The 19,154-nt window shown below is 37.5% G+C and overlaps 1 protein-coding gene across 2 annotated transcripts; it reads right to left on the bottom strand.

Moving 5' to 3' along the window:
* Nucleotides 1-1,336: 1,336 nt before the first annotated feature.
* LOC106960794 (LIM domain and actin-binding protein 1-like) lies at nucleotides 1,337-18,725 on the bottom strand. 2 transcript variants are annotated; one of them, XM_015054128.1, is made up of 4 exons: nucleotides 14,681-14,910; nucleotides 12,412-12,562; nucleotides 9,730-9,775; nucleotides 1,337-1,947 (listed from the first exon to the last, which is right to left on the bottom strand). In XM_015054128.1, exons 2-4 carry the CDS (start codon nucleotides 12,534-12,536, stop codon nucleotides 1,537-1,539), a joined length of 582 nt encoding a protein of 193 aa, XP_014909614.1. In that variant the 5' UTR covers nucleotides 12,537-12,562; nucleotides 14,681-14,910; the 3' UTR covers nucleotides 1,337-1,536. The 2 variants fall into 2 exon arrangements, with proteins under 2 accessions (XP_014909614.1, XP_014909613.1); XM_015054127.1 differs by lacking the exon at nucleotides 14,681-14,910 and adding an exon at nucleotides 18,466-18,725 and having other exon boundaries at nucleotides 1,338-1,947.
* Nucleotides 18,726-19,154: the final 429 nt, after the last annotated feature.

The following is a 19,154-nucleotide window of genomic DNA, read 5'->3' as shown; positions in this document are numbered from 1 at the left end:
CTGGCTTAATTCCCTGTATTTGAGTCACATTCTGCTGATGCCTGTAAGGAAAAATCCGTTTCCAAACCTTCTGCCATCTACTGAATCAGCCTGGCTTTGGACCCTGCAGTGGAAACGCTCACAACTGACAGGTGACATAAAAGGTTTCAACAAGTTAAGCTTTAGAGGGGAAAAAAAACACAAATATCTCAAACCAAGTTGGGTTAGCTATAAATTGCACCATTAACTAAAACTTTGCAGACTCTCCAGTTCAGAAAACCATGTAACCTGCAGCTATAATACACCTAAAAGACAATTTAGCTAAAGGAAAACGTCCAGAAAAGACTTGGCATATAAATTAAAGATCATGCATAATTTATCTGATTAGTTAAGACTTTATTTGAGCGACCACCGACCGGCTGCAGAAGTTAGACAAACCACCAGCGTTGCACCACGTTTTCACATCTAATGCAATAACATTTTGCAATGCCTTAAAGAAAACACATGATCGGATGGTAAATTCCTCCTTTTTATGCTCAACAAACAACAATTAGCGGCCTGAGGGAGTATGAAGCAGGAGTCGGCCTGAGATGCTGGCTGTCAGCTGAGTCAGGGTGTGTGTGTTCAAGCAGAGGGGCATGCAGCGAGGCTGCACCATGTGACCGAAAGTATGAACACACCGGAAAGACTAGACCTCTGACAAAAAAAAAAAGTGATTCTTCAATAAGTTGAAATGTATTTTTAGCTTCAGGAAAACGTGAAGCGGTAGCTTCTCGACTCACTTTTTAGATCGCTTCCTGTCAACTCTTGTACATCCGGTTTGAAAGCCGGATGAAGCATTACATCATCTGTAAGATGTTGCTCTGACTAAAAGAAAGTTTTGATCCGTTTTGGGTTGAATCAGTGGTGCAGCATTTGTTTTTAAAGCGTGTGGGACCTGAACTGTTTTAAGTGGGTCTCTTAAATTCAAACGTAAAACTAAAATATTTTATACGTCACGTAGTTGCTCAAGAAAAGTTGAAATACTACCTGAAATTCAAAAAGTAAACATTTGTATACTTAACCACATTTCTTGAGCTTCTATTTTGGTCTCCACTGCTTCTAAAACCAGCCCAAATACTTAAATAAAAAACACTGAAGTTTTTGGCAAGAAGTTAATGTTTTTTATGTTGGGGAAAGAGAGCCATTTCAAAAACCTTCTGAATAAAACGTCACAAATCAGAAGGCACTGCGCCATTACCTAGCAACCAAAGCTGAGCTCCAGCACATTTGGTCAGCTGGTTTTCCTGCCATCTGTTCTGTACAATGGCTGCTGGAAAAGACGAGCGCGTTTTTGACTTACTATCCAGAAACCACTTGCTGCATCTTGTTGGTTGTGCAGCAGGCTCTACTTTTGCTTTTCAAACGCATACTGTATAGTTGCACGCCACTATATAAGTGCAAATGTAAACTGACCAGATTAAAATCTGATTATCTGAGAATAATTTTGTCCAAAAAATTACTAAAATGTTTTGACCACAATAGGTCACCTTTTGGTTATGCGCGCTCACGTCAGCCTCACTGCGCACTCAGATTCACTTTTGAGGGAAAGTGACTCGCCTCGTCAGGGGCGTCTCCTCTCTCAAACATCATCTTCAGGCTGTTGATGGGAACGCTGGGCTTCTCGATGTCGGACGTCTCAGCTGCTGCGGCCTCCTCCTCCACCTCTCTGCCGGGCTTCGCCTCCATCTCCATCAGGTCTTCGGCTTCCTCCGTCAACGGGTCGATTCTGTTCTCGGGGTGAACCTCCAGAGAGGATCCTGCAGATCTCAGGACCTTCTTTTGGGTCTGGAAACGGGACGCGGGTTTGGTGAGCAGCAATGAGCTGCTGGGGCTCTGGGACGTGGACGGCTGCTGCTGCTGCTCCCAACGTTTCTTTAAAACACTCAGATTTCCACCAGACACAGAGGATGGAAGAGGCTCCACAACCTGCAGAGAGCAACAAAACATCCACTTCAATCAAATCACTTTGTTTTGCATCATCTGATTTACGTATTTAACTCCAAGACTGCAAAAACACAAAATATTACCAAGTTATTTTGTCTAGTTTCTGATGCAAATACCTTAGTAGATGTAAAATAAGGCAAAACTAACTTACAAGTAACTTTTCAGCAAAGCTATAGCAGCTCGATTCAAGTACATTTGTTAATGTTGATGAAAAAGTTCTAGTCTTATTGGCAGATTATTTCATTTGGAAGACGGGAAAATCTCTCCATATAAATGAAATAATCTGCCAGCAGAAATGGCACATTTTCATCAAGATTAAGGAATTATTGACTCAAATCGAGTCGCTGCATCTTTGCTGAAAAGTTGGTTGTGAGTTAGTACACTTGAAATAAAACAAAGCTAAGATATTTGCACCGAAAAGTAGACAAAAATAATTAGTAAGATTTTGTGTTTTTGGAGTGAAAGTACACCAAATCATTTCTGAAACAAAAACTTAATCCTAATTTCTGCTAACAAACTTTCAGGTTGTAGAAACAAGAGATTAACATGATTTTTTTGTTTGTTTTGTTTTTGAAGAAGGGTCAAGCTAAGATTTTTATTTTTTACAAGAATAAAGTTGTAATATTCAGAGAATAAAGTAATTTAATGAGAACTCCAAACAGCTAAAAATTAGGATTGTTGAGTATTTTGTGTAGTTATCAGTTTTACAAACAATGATTATTAATAGAAACACTATTTTTTAACACAACATCAAAGTATCAGGATTTTGAAACAATTGTGCAAAGAATTGTTTTAGAAGAAAAATGGTTACACAAGATCTTGAATAACTTTTTGATATTTTGTTCTAGTAAAATGCAACTTTGTTATATTCTTGCAGTATCCTGGTCTTATTAACAGAAGGGATGATTGAAATAAAAAACACTTTTGGTAAAGTGTCATTTGTAATCTTTTTGGAAAGAAATAAAACCTGCAAAACAATTGAAATCTGATGTAATATGGATTTAAAAAAAAAAAAGATTTTTAAGTCATATCATCCAACTCTGAAGTGAATCAGCAGAAAAATGTGAATTAGGTCAAACGTTTGGAGAATCAAACCTAATCCAACTAGAGGGTCATTTTTTAAAACCGGATCAATATTAGTTTAATGATGAAGTGCAAAAGAACAAATTTCCATCAAAGTTTCCCATCAACTCAACGCAGAAAAATCAGGAACAAAATGCCTGAGACCAGCTGCAACTCGCCCTCAAACTCTATCATTCAAGAATGTTTCACCAGAATCTGCATCTCTGTACGATCTCCACCGTGTCGACACACGTTTTACTAGAACCCGGCGAGATCGTCACAGCAAAGAGGCTGAAAGTTCATTTATAAACCTGATATAAACCTAAACTAAGGCTACCATAGTAGCTCTAGATCTCAGGCTGTCGTCCTGCTGGAAGGAGTCAATGTTTAGCTCCATCCATGTTTCCAATCAGCTCACCTGCTGAAGAGAAACATCCAAACTAGAGCTGCAGCTAAAGATTACCTTAGTAATCAATTATTCTAATTGGAAAAATGGCACATTTAACCACTTGGGCTTATTTTAGACAATTCGAAATGGATTTAGATGCAGCTCCCAAGAGCATTTCAAGATTTTAGAAAAATAAATTTAAAAGAATTAAAAGTAAACTTGTTGAATTTATCATGCTTTAGAAACAAAATTCAGCTATTTAAATAAGAAAAAATGCCTAAATCGAAACATACCATTGTTTGGTGCATTTGCAACTAAAAAAATAAAAAAAAAAAAAAAAAAATACTTTTACATGAAAATTTCATCCCTTTGTTCTGCTCAGCTCATCAATACAGTGTATTTATGATCTGTTGATCGTTTTTTGGATTAAATAATCAGACAGCAAAAGGTGCTTAATAGGGGATTTAACAGATTTTGAACAAAGTGAAGCTAAAATGCTACTTGAGTTTTAAGAAGAACATTTACAAAGATTTTTTTATTTCTTAAATGCAAAATTTTTATTTTTTTGTACATTTTTGGCTTAATTACTGCTCCGATTATCCTGATTTTTCAGTAAATAGCATTTTTCCGTCTGTATTCTCCAATGAACAATTAATCTATTACTAAGTTAATCTATTGCTAAGCCATGTTTTACAATAGGATGGGTACATTAAGGTTAGGCTCCTTCCCTGTGTTCTCCTTCGCTCCTTTTTATAATAAAAAAAAGACCAAATATGTGGCATTCATGACCAATAGTTGCCATGGCAACAGATTGGAGGAGCTGCAGAGGTCCACAGCTCATTTGGGACAGAGTCACCATGTCCCTCCTGGCTGCTTCAATGATTGGTGCACTCGGTTTTGGTTTTGGTTTGCAGCTGTATCAAACTCTTCCCATCCTCCATCGCTTCCTCAGAACAGCTGGATCGAAACCGAGATTAAAAAATGCGCAATTTGTTGCGCCGGATTGTTGGAGTCACCATACATAATTAGACTTCCACTTCACATTTCTGCACCACTTCGTGTTGGTCTGGTCCCATAAAACCCCGACTGAGAATACATTGAAGGTTGTGTTGCAACATGAACGAGAATTAAACATCCCCAACATGCTCCCGCTTTCTTTTATTGGCCTTTTTAATTCTCTTGCTCATCTGGACGCCATTAAAAGCTGCAGCCGTGTGTAATGATCATGCAGAAAAACAACATTAAAATAGTTTTACTTTGCAACAAACTGAGCTAATAGTCTGCATTGTTTCCTCTCAGTATGTCGCACAAAGACGTTCTGCCTGCAGATGTGGAAAATAGCAGTGAATAGATGACGCTGCAGCATCTTTTAGATCAACAAAACCAGATATTATCTTCATATCAGCTTCAAATTGCAGCTGTGCAGCATTAAAAAGAACTTTCAGATGCACACGAACTCAAACGGAGCAGAGAGGCTCATTTTTCTCTGCCAGCTAAACAAACAAAACGGTCCATCGTGACTCATTATCAACCCAAACCTTTGTAGACAGAAATCCAGGCGTCGGGGTTCAGCTCGCTCAATAATGTTCATCAGCGTTGGACTTTCACCACCTGATTCTCTAAAAGCAGCTCAAACTTTAGTCAGAGTTTGCGAAAAAGAAAGTCTACAGAGGAGGAAAAGACATGAAGAGGAAACAGAAACCACAAACTAAAAAGTCAAATAAAAAAAATAAAACTGTGAGCTGCTCAGCATGACTTTGCAGCTGCAAGACTTATTTTAAGAAAAAAAAGAAAAGGAGAAAAACTTTCTAATAGATAGAAAGCAGAGATGTAAAACCTGCGAGTGATGCAGACGCCCCGGCTGTCCGGTTGCCGACGCGCGGTCGTGTAAAACGCCGTGTCTGAGGGAGGAAAACGCCACAAGCCGCCCCAGATGTGAAAGGCTTGAGAAATGATCAGAATGAAGCAGCGTGAAGCAACTCGCCCACCCCCTACAACACGCAGGGAAGAAGGAAACTGAAGCGCGGGGGAGGTGAAGGCAGGCGGGGGGAGAAAATCAGAAACAGAGACAGTCAGTGAGGAAAAAAAAAAAGTCCAGAAAATGAGGAAAAGGTAACGCTGGAAACCTGGAGGGAGGGAAACAAAAACAGCAGAAAAACTCCAAGAACAGCAAAGATCCTGAACCTGGATGTTTGATAATCCTCCTTTGGAAATTATTTAATTTAAACACAATGGATTCAGACGAGAGAAACAAACGTAAACTTAAAGTTAAACGCAACAATGACAGCAGTATGAATGAACATCTGCAGCAAAGCTTTCCTGTTTAGGCCTCTAAATAAACATGTAGCTGTGAGATTAGACAGATCGTGTTGAAATGGAGAAAACCTGCAGCTTTCTAAACTTTTATCTAAAAAATAAAAATTCAACATCCCATCTCTGACTTCTTCAAACTCCAACAGGATGAGCATGCATAGCTCACAAACCGAGTTAATCTGAACTCATTTCAAGATTTGAAACAATTGAGCTGCAAAACTTAAAACTGAAGTTGTTTTGATAACCAGGTGACAGTATGCAGATAAATCAGGTTCTAAGGAGTCTTCCTGTTCATATTTATGTTTGTTTAGGTTGTGATATAATACTTGGAGAACTGTCGTCATAGTTGCTGCAAAAACCACAATCTTACCAAGTATTTTTGGTCTCGTTTCTGGTGCAAATATCTTAGTACACTTAGAATAACTAAACTAGCTTACAAGCAACTATAAGTAAGATATAGCGGCTTGTTTGGAATAAATGGTAACATTTTATTTGACGGGTTGTGCATAAGACTGACATAACACCCGTCATGAACATGAAGGAGTCTTTATGAATGGCTGACTGCTGTCATGAAGTGTCATTCGGTAAATAACACTTTAATGCACATATGGATGGGACTTTTAAAGCAACTTTGCATTAAAATGTCATTACTTACCGAATGACACTTCATGACAGCAGTCAGCCATTCATAAAGACTCTAACAGGCGTTAAGTCATATTTATGACGGTGTCATGTCTTATGCACCCCTTCAAATAAAGTGTGACCATAATACCTTCATACTGATGAAAATGTACCATTTCATAAGTTATAACATGAAATAAAGTGTCTTGTTGCAAGTGAAATAATCTGCCAGTGCAACTACTTTGATCTATAAAAAGTATTTTAAGCTTTGTTTTGAAGCTCAAGAGTTTTGGAGCAATAACTAAAACCAACTGGTTAATTTCACCCACCAGGACAAAACCGTTCAACTGGCTGCTTGTGAGATGAAACCTCAGCTGACCCGACGACGTGCCGATTGTGGCTCAGCTGACGGCCCACAGGCCGAGCGTGCTGCGTGCAAAAACTGATCCGTTTCAGGACGGATTTCACTCTGATGCGAATCAGCCGGGGTGAGTCAGAACCACACAGAGGTCGAGGGAAGCGGCCATCTTGTTACGATGGAAATATAAACTGAGTGCAGCTTGTGTTTGCAGAAACGCCGCTTCATGTCGAAGAAAAAGCTTTTAGGAGTCGGCGACACCGAGGTTGTTGAACTTTGAGCGTTATCAGCTGCTTTGAAGCAGCAGCATTAGTTATGATTTTATCAGTCATCTAAAAACAAAAAGGTTTTCAAAGTGGGGCCCTCAGAAGAGGGAAGATATAACAAAATATATTTTGTCATAAGTTTTTCTGATTGATATTTTTACATACAGAACAAAGGTAAAAAAACATGTTGTATACACAATGAACTTGATGATGCATGTTTGAGAACAAGGAGCACATGCAAAACTTTAGTATATTTACTATTTTTTATTAAAGAAAAAATTAAAGGGGTTTGCATTAAAGCAAAAAAAAAAAAAACTCCTTAAATTGTTGCCACTTAGTGTCAAATTTGTTCAGTTTCCACTTTTCATTTAATTATAACGTTCTTTTCTTATGAAATAGAATCCGTATTTCAATTAATGTAAGAAACAAGTTAAAATTATTTATCTGTCCGATTGACTGCCAGTCAAATTTGTGCAAAGTTACACTGCAAAAACAAAATCTCACCAAGTATTTTTCGTCTGGTTTCTAGTGCAAATATCTTGATACACTTGCAATAAAACAAACTTACAAGTAACTTTTCAGCAAGATATCAGAAATTGATTTAATTGAATAATATTGATGAAAAAGTATCGCATCCACTGGCAGATTATTTCACTTGCAACATTTTTTCCTTGTTAAAAGTGAAATAATCTGACAGGACAGTAGAGCAAGTACTTTTTGTCAATAATAATGAGGAATTATTTACATACAATGAGCTGAAAAATGACTTCCAAGTTAATTTTTGTCTTTTTTCCAAGTATAATAAGATACAAACTGGATTCCAAAAAAGTTGGGACACTAAAATTGTGAATAAAAACTGAATGCAATGATGTGGAGGTGCCAACATCTAATATTTTATTCACAGTAGAACACAAATCACAGATCAAAAGTTTAAACTGAGAGAATGTATCATTTCAAGGGAAAAATATGTTGACTCAAAATTTTATGACGTCAACAAATCCCAAAAAAGTTGGGACACGGCCATTTTTACCTCTCTGTGGCATCTCCCATTCTTCTTACAACACTCAGACGTCTGGGGACAGAGGAGACCAGTTTCTCAAGTTTAGAAATGGGAATGCTCTCCATTCATGTCTAATACAGGCCTCTAACTGTTCAATCCTCTTGGGCCTCTTTGTCGCACCTTCCTCTTTATGATGCGCCAAATGTTCTCTATAGGTGGAAGATCTGGACTGCAGGCTGGACATTTCAGTACCCAGATCCTTCTCCTACCATGATGCTGTGTTTGCTGCAGAATGTGGTCTGGCATTATCTTGTTGAAAAATGCAGGGTCTTCCCTGAAAGAGACGACGTCTAGATGGGAGCATATGTTGTTCTAGAACCTGAACATAGTTCTCTGCAATAATGCTGCCTTTCCAGACATGCAAGCTGCCCAGGCCACCAGCTCTCATCCAACCCCAGACCATCAGTGATGCAGCTTCTGAACAGAGCGTTGATAACAACCTGGGTTATCCTTGTCCTCTCTGGTCCGGATGACATGGCATCCCAGTCTTCCATAAAGAACTTCAAATCGTGACTCATCTGACCACAGAACAGTCGTCCATTTTGCCTCCCTCCATTTTAAATGACTCCTGGCCCAGTGCAAACGGCTGAGCATGTGGAGCTTCTTAGAAATGGCTTCCTCTTTGCACTGTAGAGTTACAGCGGCGGATGGCACGGTGGATTGTGTTCACCGACGATGCTTTCTGGAAGTATTCCTGAGCCCAGGCTGTTGTTTCCTTGACATTCCTGTTTGAGGTGCAGTGACGTTTAAGGGCCTGGAGATCATCAGCCTCCAGTAGAGTTTTACGGCCTTGATCCTTGACCCTTCCAGATTCTCTGAATCTTTTGATGATGTTATGCACGGTTGATGATGACAACTTAAAAGTCTTTACTATTTTACGCTGGGTAACACCATTCTGGTATTGCTGCACTATCTTTCTGTGCAACAATGGTGGAATTGCTGATCCTCTTACCATCTTGGCTTCAGAGAGACACTGACTCTCTAAGAAGCTCTTTTTATACCCAATCATGTTGTCAATTGACCTAATTAGTATTAATTGGTCTTCCAGCTGTTTGTTATATGTTCATTTTCCTTTTTCCAGCCACTGATTGCTACTTGTCCCAACTTTTTTGGGATTTGTAGACACTGTGAAATTTTGAATCAACATATTTTTCCTTTAAAATGTTACACTTACTCAGATTAAACTTTTGATCTGCCATCTATGTTCTATTACGAATAAAAATTTGACATTTGCCATCTCCACATCATTGCATTCAGTTTTCATTCACAATGTGTTTGGTGTCCCAACTCTTTTGGAATCCGGTTTGTATTTGCACTAGAAACTAGACCAAAAATGTTTTTGCAGTGTAGCACAAAAAAGACAAGTTTTTATTTAAAAAAATCCTTAACTCATGTTCGACTAAAATCAGAAGGTATGAGGCGGCATTTAAGCTAAACAGATGTAATAATTATTGAACAGTCAGAAAAAAAAGTCAATAGTTTAAATATGTTGCATCATTGTCTGTAGGTTTACAAATTTGGTCTCCAACCAGAAGCTAATGCGATTTGGGAATCCCTGATCTAAAAAAAAAAAAAAAAAAAAGCTGGTACTATTTGTTTTTTTATTCACTGCAGTTGCAGCTTTGATATATTTTTACCAGAAAGCTATAAAGGCCCAAAAGATATCCGTCGATTAAAAATAAAGCTCATCACCAACCGTTTTTTTCCTCTCTGCATTTCCCTCCTCTGCTGCCATCTGGTACCTGGAGGAAAAAAAGCAACATGGCGGACATTAATGGACAACGGGGACCAGAAGCAGCTGATCCAAAGATCATTTAGTCTTCAGGTGCCATCCAAGTAAGAAAAAAAAAAAAGAAAACAGCAACTTTAAGATGACTGAAGCGATAAACTAAAGAAAATTTGTTGAATATATTGTGCAACTATTAGGGAATGTATACGTTTTTTATCGTAAAGACGTTTTTTAGCGAATGTGGCCAATATTTACATTACTTGACAGTTAAGATGTTTTTTTCCAGCCAACTTTGTTTTTTTGCACATTTCTATTTGATTAGTTTAGATTTCTTCCAGAGTTTCCTTCAGCAGATGCATTTTGGAGGTTTTTTTAATGTCATGGATGACTTGGCAGCTTTCATTTTCCTTTTTCCCAGAAACATGGAGGAATATCTGGTTTCACCAACTGCTTTAAATTCAAATGGAAGCCACTAGTCCTCGACATGTTCCGGTCTGAATACTGCAAATAAAGACCACTGGTGCCAGAAAAAAACTGTAAATATTGGAGAAACTAACCTTTTTACTAGAATTAGAACTGTTTTACATTTGAAGGAATCATTTGAAGGCTTAGGAAAATACACCTGGCTTTACCGTTTAAAAAGTAACATTTTAAAAACAAGAATAAAAAATTACTTTAAATGCTCTCAAATGATTAATGCACCTTCATGTCTCATAATCTGCTCACGAAGCAATACAAATATTTAAAGCAACGGTTTGTCGGGTGGTTTTATACAAACTGCTGCATCTGCAAGCAGAGCAATACTGGCCCCTAGTGGTAAGAAGGAGAAACTGCAGCCAATTTAAGAAACCAACAGGAAGCACTTCTACAAAATAAAGTTTTGTAGAAAACTGGAGCAACGGGTTGGTAGGCACGTTTTAAAAATAGCGGGAAAGTTTTTGAAAATCGCCTGAAGTAATTTCCAGCTCTGGATAAACACTGGTAATGGAAATATAGTCAGACAATGATGCGTTGCTCTCCCAACAGAAAACTGGGTTTTCCAAAATAAAACGCACACAAAATCATTTCACAAATTAAAAAGAACAGTAATATGTCAACTGTTGGTCCTCATTATTAACATTTGGATTTTCCCAAAGTTTGTTAAGACAACATTATTCATTTTCCATACCGCACAATCAAAACACGAACTAAAAAACAAACAAACAAAAAAAAAAACAGTCAAACTTAAANGTATNGCATTAATTGGTCACAAGTAATCCAATTAAGTTTGTTAGTTTATTAAATAATCAAGTTAAACTTAAACATAATTGTGATAAAGTTGGAGCTCCAGTCTCTTCACTGCATCCCTGATTTAAAATATCCAGAGTTGTGACATTTTACCCCATTTTGTTTCCAATATATAAACAAAATGTCTGAATGTTGCATCTGCAAAAACCAGACCGAAGAGACAAACAAACTGATGAATAAACGGATAAACCGACTGATGTTTACAACTTTTAGACAATAAAAGTTATTTTTGCTTTGTTTACATATTTATGCAGATCAGTTGATTCATGAACACGACAAAATTGTTATATTATTGTGATAATAGCCGTTATTTTCCTGACTTTTCTGTTTTCCTTCATGTCAAGTCTTCCATTAATCTTTGTGAGTTCAAGCATCTCAGGTGTTAAACATGTCAAGTTCTTTGGAAACGCCATGAAAACTGGGAAACCAGAAAAACAGGAACAGAGGAAAACAACCTCCACAACAGGCTATGGTCAATATTTGACCTCAATATGTAGCCAAATATTAACCTTTCAGAATTTAGCTACATGTACTTTGGTCCTAAAGGCAACACATTAGGGCCAGGCTAAGAAAAAAAACAAAACGAGACAAAGTAAACATAATCTGATGCTGATGTGTTAAATGATTAAGTATTTTCTTATTCATAAAACCGACTGCAAGAAGCTCAACATTTCTTATTTAACCAGAGTTTCAACATTGCTTTGTTGTGTCTAGAGTTCCCATATTACTATGACTCTATTCTCGAATCACTACAACATTTCCTCTCAATTTTATTTTTTTTTCTTGGCCTGGTCCCATTACTCCCTTTTAGCCACTGTTCTTCTAGAAACCAGAGCTAAATATTAAGAAAAACAAACGATAAATGCACTCATTCGTACGCCAACATGCAGGTCGGGAGGCAACCTGCAGCTGGAGAAGCTTGAATGGTGCCATATTTATATTATCATAAAGAACATCAAAATATCTACTAGGAAACAACATTTTTTTAAAAATAGAAAGTGTTGATGAACCCTGTGTAAAACTGAGCAAACAGAACTGAAAGCAGCTGAGCAGCAGGATCCGATTCAGTTTCAGCAGCTGATGAGTTCAGAGCGACGCGACGGTTCAGCTGCTGGTGAATTATTAAACTTCTGGATCAGAACCAGAAGTTTACACTGCAAAAACATAAAACCTTGCCAAGTATTTCTGGTCTAATTTTTAGAGCAAATATCTTAGTAAACTTGAAATAAGATGAAAATAACAAGTAGCTCTTCAGTGGATAGGAGCTTCTTTTAAGCCAATAATTCTTTAATATTGATGAAAACGTTGTAGTTCCACTGGCAGATCTTAAAGTGGGGAAAAAGTCTGATGAGCAGGACTTACTTGGAGAAGCGCTCTGCGATGGCGGTGTTTTTTCCTCGGGCGGAGACGATGGACAGCTCTTTGGCCGTGACCTTGAGCGACTGCGATGCCCACTGCCTGCGGCTGAACGGCGCGACGGAGGCCATGTTTGTAGTCTGTCCAGGAAAAAGTGCTGAAACGGAGGAAAACAGAGCAACCTGTTAAAGTTCAACATCCCTTGAACAGGTTAGGATCTGTTGGCTATACAAAACATGTTCACCACGTTTTTGGACAAAATAATTCCCAAATAATGAGATTTATTCAGAATCAACCGTTTTAGAGCCTCCTGTCACTTTAAATGCAAATAAGCTGCTGCTGGCCACGCAGTTCTGCAACTGTACATCTTTGAAAAGAATTAGTAGGGACTCCTGCACAAACAAGAATGCAGCAAGTGATTTCTGGATGGCAAGTCGACAAAACACTTGTCTCACCCAGCAGCCATTGTACAGCGCACACAGCAGTAAACTGGAACTCAGCTTAGGTTGCTAGGAGACAGGCAGAGCTCTGCTGGGGTTGCTAGGTAATGGCACATTGCCCTTATTGTACAACTTATCAGGAAGGAAATGCTCATTTTCCAGACACCAAAAAAAAACATCAACTTATTGCCAAAAAATCTGGCCAGATATATAAATTTTTAAGAATTTGGGCTGTTTTTAAAAGCAGTAAAAACTATAAAAATGTGAACAATGTGTATTTTGCACAATAGGTCCCCTTTATATGTCGAAGCTGGCATTTTTTGGCATCAGTTTACCAAAAAAAGATCAGAAATGGAAAAAACTCTAAAAACAATCTTTTTGGTTGACCACATCAGCCTGAAACTCAATTATTTCCCCATTATGTTTCACTATAGAGTTTTCCATGGTAGCATGTTTACCAATGTGTTTACAATGTTGAGCTGCTGTTTCTCTTGGTTAAACTGGGCTTTAAACAACAGGATCCGCTGGACTTTCATGTGGGGAATCAATACTTTGAACCAGACTCCATATTTGCCTGCAGCGGCCCCCGCCACCCAGCTCAGAAAGTCAATAGAGGGCGCAGAGCGACCATCTGTTCCCCGTGTGACAGAGCTCATTCCGAGCCTGGACCAGACAGCAGAACCTCCTGCTGCGTCACAAAAACAACCTGCTGACACTTTCACCAGACCCAAAAGAAAGAAACGAGTCCCTGCCTGCCTTCACCTCGTCTGCAACGGCGCCGGCAAGCAACTGCACGCAGATTTCAGTAGCCAACCGTCATCGCTTGAGTTTTACACAAAATGATGAAGCAAACAATGAGACCGGAAATTACAGAGCCGACCGGGTCGGTACCGGTACAGTCACTCAGCAGGTCAACTATTCAGGGAAGTGCTCCAATTTAATGTGCCTTACATGTTGTAGGCTGAGAAAATAAAGATACATTTCATATTAAATGCAAAGAAAAAATGAATGAAACTTCCTGATTTGACTTTTTGATATGAACTGAGGGTTTGACATTTAAAATTCATGTCTGTTTGCTCTTAATTATCTTAAATCTACTAATTAAATAAAAGTAAATCCATAAAACATGTAAACTAAACATCTGAAGAGCAAACCAGAAAGCAACTCAGTCATTTTTCCCTCCAGTTTGTAGAAAATTGTTAAAAAAATAAACCTAATATAAATAAATCAGGTTTTTCAGGATGAACACCATGATATAATTTCAATACATTTAAATAATTTCTAGTAGTACTTAATATAAAGCTTAAATACAAACAACCAGGTAAATATACAAATAAAATATTTTAAGTATTACAAATATAGAAATTTACAAACAAAAAGCAGAAAATAAAAATTTATACTGAGAATTAGAAAAAATGTTATGTCAACATCCACTCCAGAATGAATAGTCTAATAGTCAGATTAGTTTTCAGTTTTTGTTCTTAAACATCATCTTATCGGTTTTTCATGCATCTCTGTTCATAATAAGCAGCTTTTTTATTCTTCCATATGCTTTGGGATCCTTTATGTTGAGCCTTTTCCCAAATCTGACGATTTCAAATCTAACTTACTATTAAATTATTTTCTGAAATCATTGTGTTTCAAGTGAAAAAGTCAGTCACAAGTTTCAAAGTAAATTTCTTCCTGAAGCTCCTGACAGTTAAAAAAAACACAAATGAAGTCAGATAATCTTGTGAATGTTTCACGTCAGAGTGAGATTATAAACAAAGCAGCAGGTAAGAAACAAACGGACTCCATGTTCAGCTGCTGCTAAATACTAAAACAAACCCACCTACCTCAGGTTATTTGTGACGGTTTTCTCTCTCCGATCACCGGTTAGGATCTAAAACATTTCCTCCTCCGCTGCTTTAACCAGCGCTTCAGACCCTAAAGGGAAATATGACGAGTTCCCCCACTAAACTCCTCCCAGCCAATAGGAGAGCAGCACCACTTACACCTGACAGGTGTTTCCCCCCCCCCCACCCCCCCCCTGATATTCAGGATGACCTGGGGGAGCGAGACAAGCAGACGGCGCAGCGACAAAGACCCGAATGGAGCAGGAAGTGGAGAGAAGGAGGAGGGAAGTGGGAGGCTAGGAGGGGGGAAATCCCACTGTGGATTCCAGGAAGCCGACCGAATCCTGGCTGCCACTTTCTCACAGGGTCAACAGTCTGCAGGATGTGACTCGCTCACAGTACCGCCTGACTTCACCAAAGAGGAGGACGAGTTGTGTCAAATCATGAGCAATCAAAATTGCTCAACACAGAGACGATCCTCCCCCAACATTACGAAAAAAAAATCTGTAAAAACAAAAACCAGGGGGAAATAACTGCCAGTTTCAGGTTGTTTTTGCTCGGTGGTAGTATAAATTTAATCTGTTTTAACTAAAAAACTTGTTTTCTTCACAGGTTCGCAAGATTAACATGACAGGAAATTTAGAAAAACTGCAATAAAGCGAGAGCTCATCTGTTTACCATTGTTCTGGGTTAGCTGGTTAATAATTGTACAGAAAGTTACTCAATATGAAATTTTGTTTTATTTAAAGAAATAGAACCAGGCAAAGCTAAAACTATCTTTTTTACATTTTAAATACAAAATGTGTGTACTTTTGTACAATTTTGACTTAATTACCGCTTTGAATGTGTTCTTTCAGAAAACTGATTTCGAGTCTGTGCTCCAGTTAACCAATTACTAAATTAGTTTATTTCAATAATAGATTCATCACAATGCATCGTTTCAGCAATAATCCAAAAGTTACACATTTCATGTGCTCCATCAGGCGAATTAAACTATTAAACTACTTCCTGTTGATTTTTAGCCATAATTATCGCATAGAGAAGGAGTGCAAGTTATCAGACTGATAAAAGCATCGATCCTGTGGTGCTTCTGGAGTCTTTAAACTCCATTAGTGTTAAATATGACAGTTTAATCCCAAACACATGACTCCTCTGCGAGTCTGGAGGAAAAAACTGTCAGAAATTCCCGGACACTGCAGCCTGGAGGATTCTTGAGGAATTCCCAAGAAGGAAAAACAATAAAACGATACTCTTGGTTTCAGTTTTAAGTGACAAACCAAAAGGTGGAGGCGAGTTCAAGTGGAAGAAATGCAACTTCAGTTTCTCTTGTTCTGAAGCTGTAGCAAAACGAGAGAAAAGTGCAGAGAGGCAGTTCATAAATTAGATATTTAAAAGATGCAACAATCTCCTTTATTCCACCTCTATACATAAACTCACTTTTAACTCCACAGTGAATGATGTCAAAACAACAACCAGGAAGCTAGCAATGGTTTATCTCAGATTCAGAGACTTGATGTTTTCTCTCCATAAAAAGAAAGCATGAGAAATTGTCCCCCCCATTTCAGTCAAAACAACAAACTCCAATAAAACAAAGAGATAAAATAGATACAATCATCCAACTCCTATCTAGAGCTGAGCAGTACAGTGTTTAAAAGGAAAGAAAAAAAGATTTCAAATCAATTTCTGCCTCTGCTTTCAATTACAGAAGATATTTTTAAGAAGTGTTTTTTAATTCAATTACATCTCAGAGTTGTACAATGCAGAAATAGGGCCACGTTACAGGAATTTCTGTTTAATTACAAGAACAGTCATATTAGCAGAAGAAGGTGAAATTTTCCCAAAAAGAAAAAGAAATTCTTAAAATTAAGATAAAAAAGTTGCTTTAATGAGGACAAAAAGCTTCATTATCAGGATCTGAGGTGAAATAGTCATTAGAAAAACAGCTTCTAAATCCTACTGCTAAAAATAATTCGATTCGTGTTCAAATTACCTTAATAAATCCAACACCAAACGTTAGCTTCACAAGATGCTCAGCATTCGTCATTCACGTTGTTTTTTCATGTAGAAATTCTCAAAATTACTTCCTTCACCAAATTAAAATCTTTATTCTGATAAATTTAATGCTTTATTCTCACATTATTTTGACTATTTTGTTACTACAACTGTGTTCCAATAGTGCGACTTTATTCTCTGAATTTAAAAAATAGTTTCCCTAATATTCTGTCAGAGTTGACCTGAATCCATAGTCCTTACAAACAGACACTGTAAAACATGCTGGTCAAACAAGGTGGCCGCCCGGGGGCGATGACATCACTGAGCTATGGAAACCCAACGAGTGTATTGGTGAGAAAAAAAAATCTGGATTTTGTCAAATTAAAACATTAAAAAAAATTTATCAATTAAGATACATCACCCAACCTTGGGTGACCTACCAAAATTACTTTTTAAAAAAAACCTCACAGAAACCTTTGATTTTTCCTGATTACCTGCCAGTTTATGACGGAGTTACGTGAGAATAATTACAAGAAATTGCACAGATTCAAACCGGTCCACCTGTGCACAAACGAAAAACTTTGGAGTTGTAATTCAGCCCATAATTCAAGCTGCAACCTGCAGATCAGACACTACGAGCAGCTTGACATCATCAGCGTTTGTGACTCAGAGCCTCACTGCGAAGACGACAGGATGAGTACACTTATATTCACACAGAGTCATCTGGTTCTGCAACCGGAACAAACACTTCACACAAGGAGACAAGAGCGTCCTACGCAATCCGGCCAGTCCTTCACCCTTTGGTCTGTTCACTTTAGCTACATCTGTTAAAGTATTCAGATGGATTTCATCTGTTTAAACAGAAAATAAAGACTGGCTCTAAAAAAATCTGCAACCTGATTACATCTTAGAAGGAAAATATAAAGTTTCACTAAACATTAAAGATTCTCCAACATATAAACTTGGCCGATATCAAATCTTAAGTCTTGTTGGTAAAACCAAATAAATTATGTTTTATTACTTCCTGTCCCTGCAAATTCTTTCAGCTGTTGTTTTTCCCATCCAACAGATCAGCTTCTGGACTGCAGCGTTTTAGGTTAATGATGCAACTTTTAAAAACACTTATAAAAACAATATTTACATTTGTTTTTCATAACTTGCTGGTTTAAATAAAACATCTCTGACTGGTTTCTGACTGGGGTGTACACTTTCTTTTAGTTGGTCTCAAAGCTATGGTTCATTTATGATTTGTGCTGCTCTTGCCTACCAAGATGGCGGTTACGCTCAGACTTAAGGGAACTATGCATTCATTATTTGGGAATCTCTCATCGCCAAGTAATGTCTAGATTGAAGTCAACTGTTAAATTAATAAGCTTTAATTTAACAGTTATTTGGGGAAATAAGGTACATATATGAATTATCTTCATTAATCTGGCGCAAAGCAGGAAAAAACTGAAAGAAAACATTCCAGATGTTGGCGGTTTGCAGCAGAAATTAACTTAGAAAATGCTTAAGCTGCATCCTGAATGGTGAAATAAAAACATCTTTCTGGGGAACAAAATGTCTCACTTCCAACCTCTACAAGGAAATCACAAGTTGTCATTTTTTGTAAGACAGAGTATGAGCTCAACATTTTGAGTCATTCTGCTTCATTTCTCCTCTGCTCGACAGGTAGCAGCAGGTGACTAATGACTCAATAAGCCGCTCCGCTTAATTAAACTCACTTTGTGACAACTTTTATCTCATATTGATTCAGCAGCTGACGTTATGTCGCAGACATGAACAACTCTTACCTCACACTTGACAGGGAGATATTCGGTTCATCACTTCTTCATCTGAGCGCAGTTAATATAAAAAAACAACAAAATCACAGCTGCGCTTCAATAAACTCTGATTTCACCGCCGGTAATTAGGTCCAGATATCCCTCCGCCGCCGGGATCGCGCAGTAATATCTAGAGACATCTGAGGTGTTCTGTGGGTTGCTACACACAGGATGGATTCAAATGGGACAGATTATAAACATATTTCTTGTCATTTTACCTTAGAGCACAATTTGTCATGAATTAAAACCAAAACAAAACAACAAGAAAAAAAAACTTACTGTTTTGAAAAAAAATTCAACTGATTTTAAAATTATGACTTGTTTATGTTTAAAAAGTTCACATGTTTGATATTTTATTCATTAAACAAAAGTTTAATTTAAAAAAAAATTGAAAATAGGAATTATGTCACACATTGTACAACTGACACAGCAGATTTTGGTCATTTTGGACCAAAACTGTAAAATAAAATGAAATAACATTACACTTGGGCTTTTATTTTGTTGTAAATATTGTTTTTTAAATAATTCTATTCAGTTGCACATTTATTTGGATCAAAGTTAATTATTTTTCATAACTGCAGTTTTTATTTTCCAATTTTGCTCTCACCGTACAGTTATTCTTAATTTTGTTTCGCATGTTTATTTTATATTTTTATCGT

Source organism: Poecilia latipinna, unplaced genomic scaffold, assembly GCF_001443285.1.
Source record: "Poecilia latipinna isolate Pla-1442-1.1 unplaced genomic scaffold, P_latipinna-1.0 Scaffold1230, whole genome shotgun sequence".
Classification (NCBI taxonomy): domain Eukaryota; kingdom Metazoa; phylum Chordata; class Actinopteri; order Cyprinodontiformes; family Poeciliidae; genus Poecilia; species Poecilia latipinna.
This window is presented reverse-complemented; position numbering and strand designations above follow the sequence as displayed.

Excerpts from the sequence above, each read along its gene's own strand:
- LOC106960794 (XM_015054127.1), bottom strand. The coding sequence starts at position 12,536 with ATGGCCTCCGTCGCGCCGTTCAGCCGCAGGCAGTGGGCATCGCAGTCG. Across the intron at positions 9,776-12,411 it reads ATCGCAGAGCGCTTCTCCAA|GTACCAGATGGCAGCAGAGG; the intron begins GTAAGTCCTGCT and ends TTTTTCCTCCAG. Across the intron at positions 1,948-9,729 it reads ATGCAGAGAGGAAAAAAACG|GTTGTGGAGCCTCTTCCATC; the intron begins GTTGGTGATGAG and ends TGCTCTCTGCAG.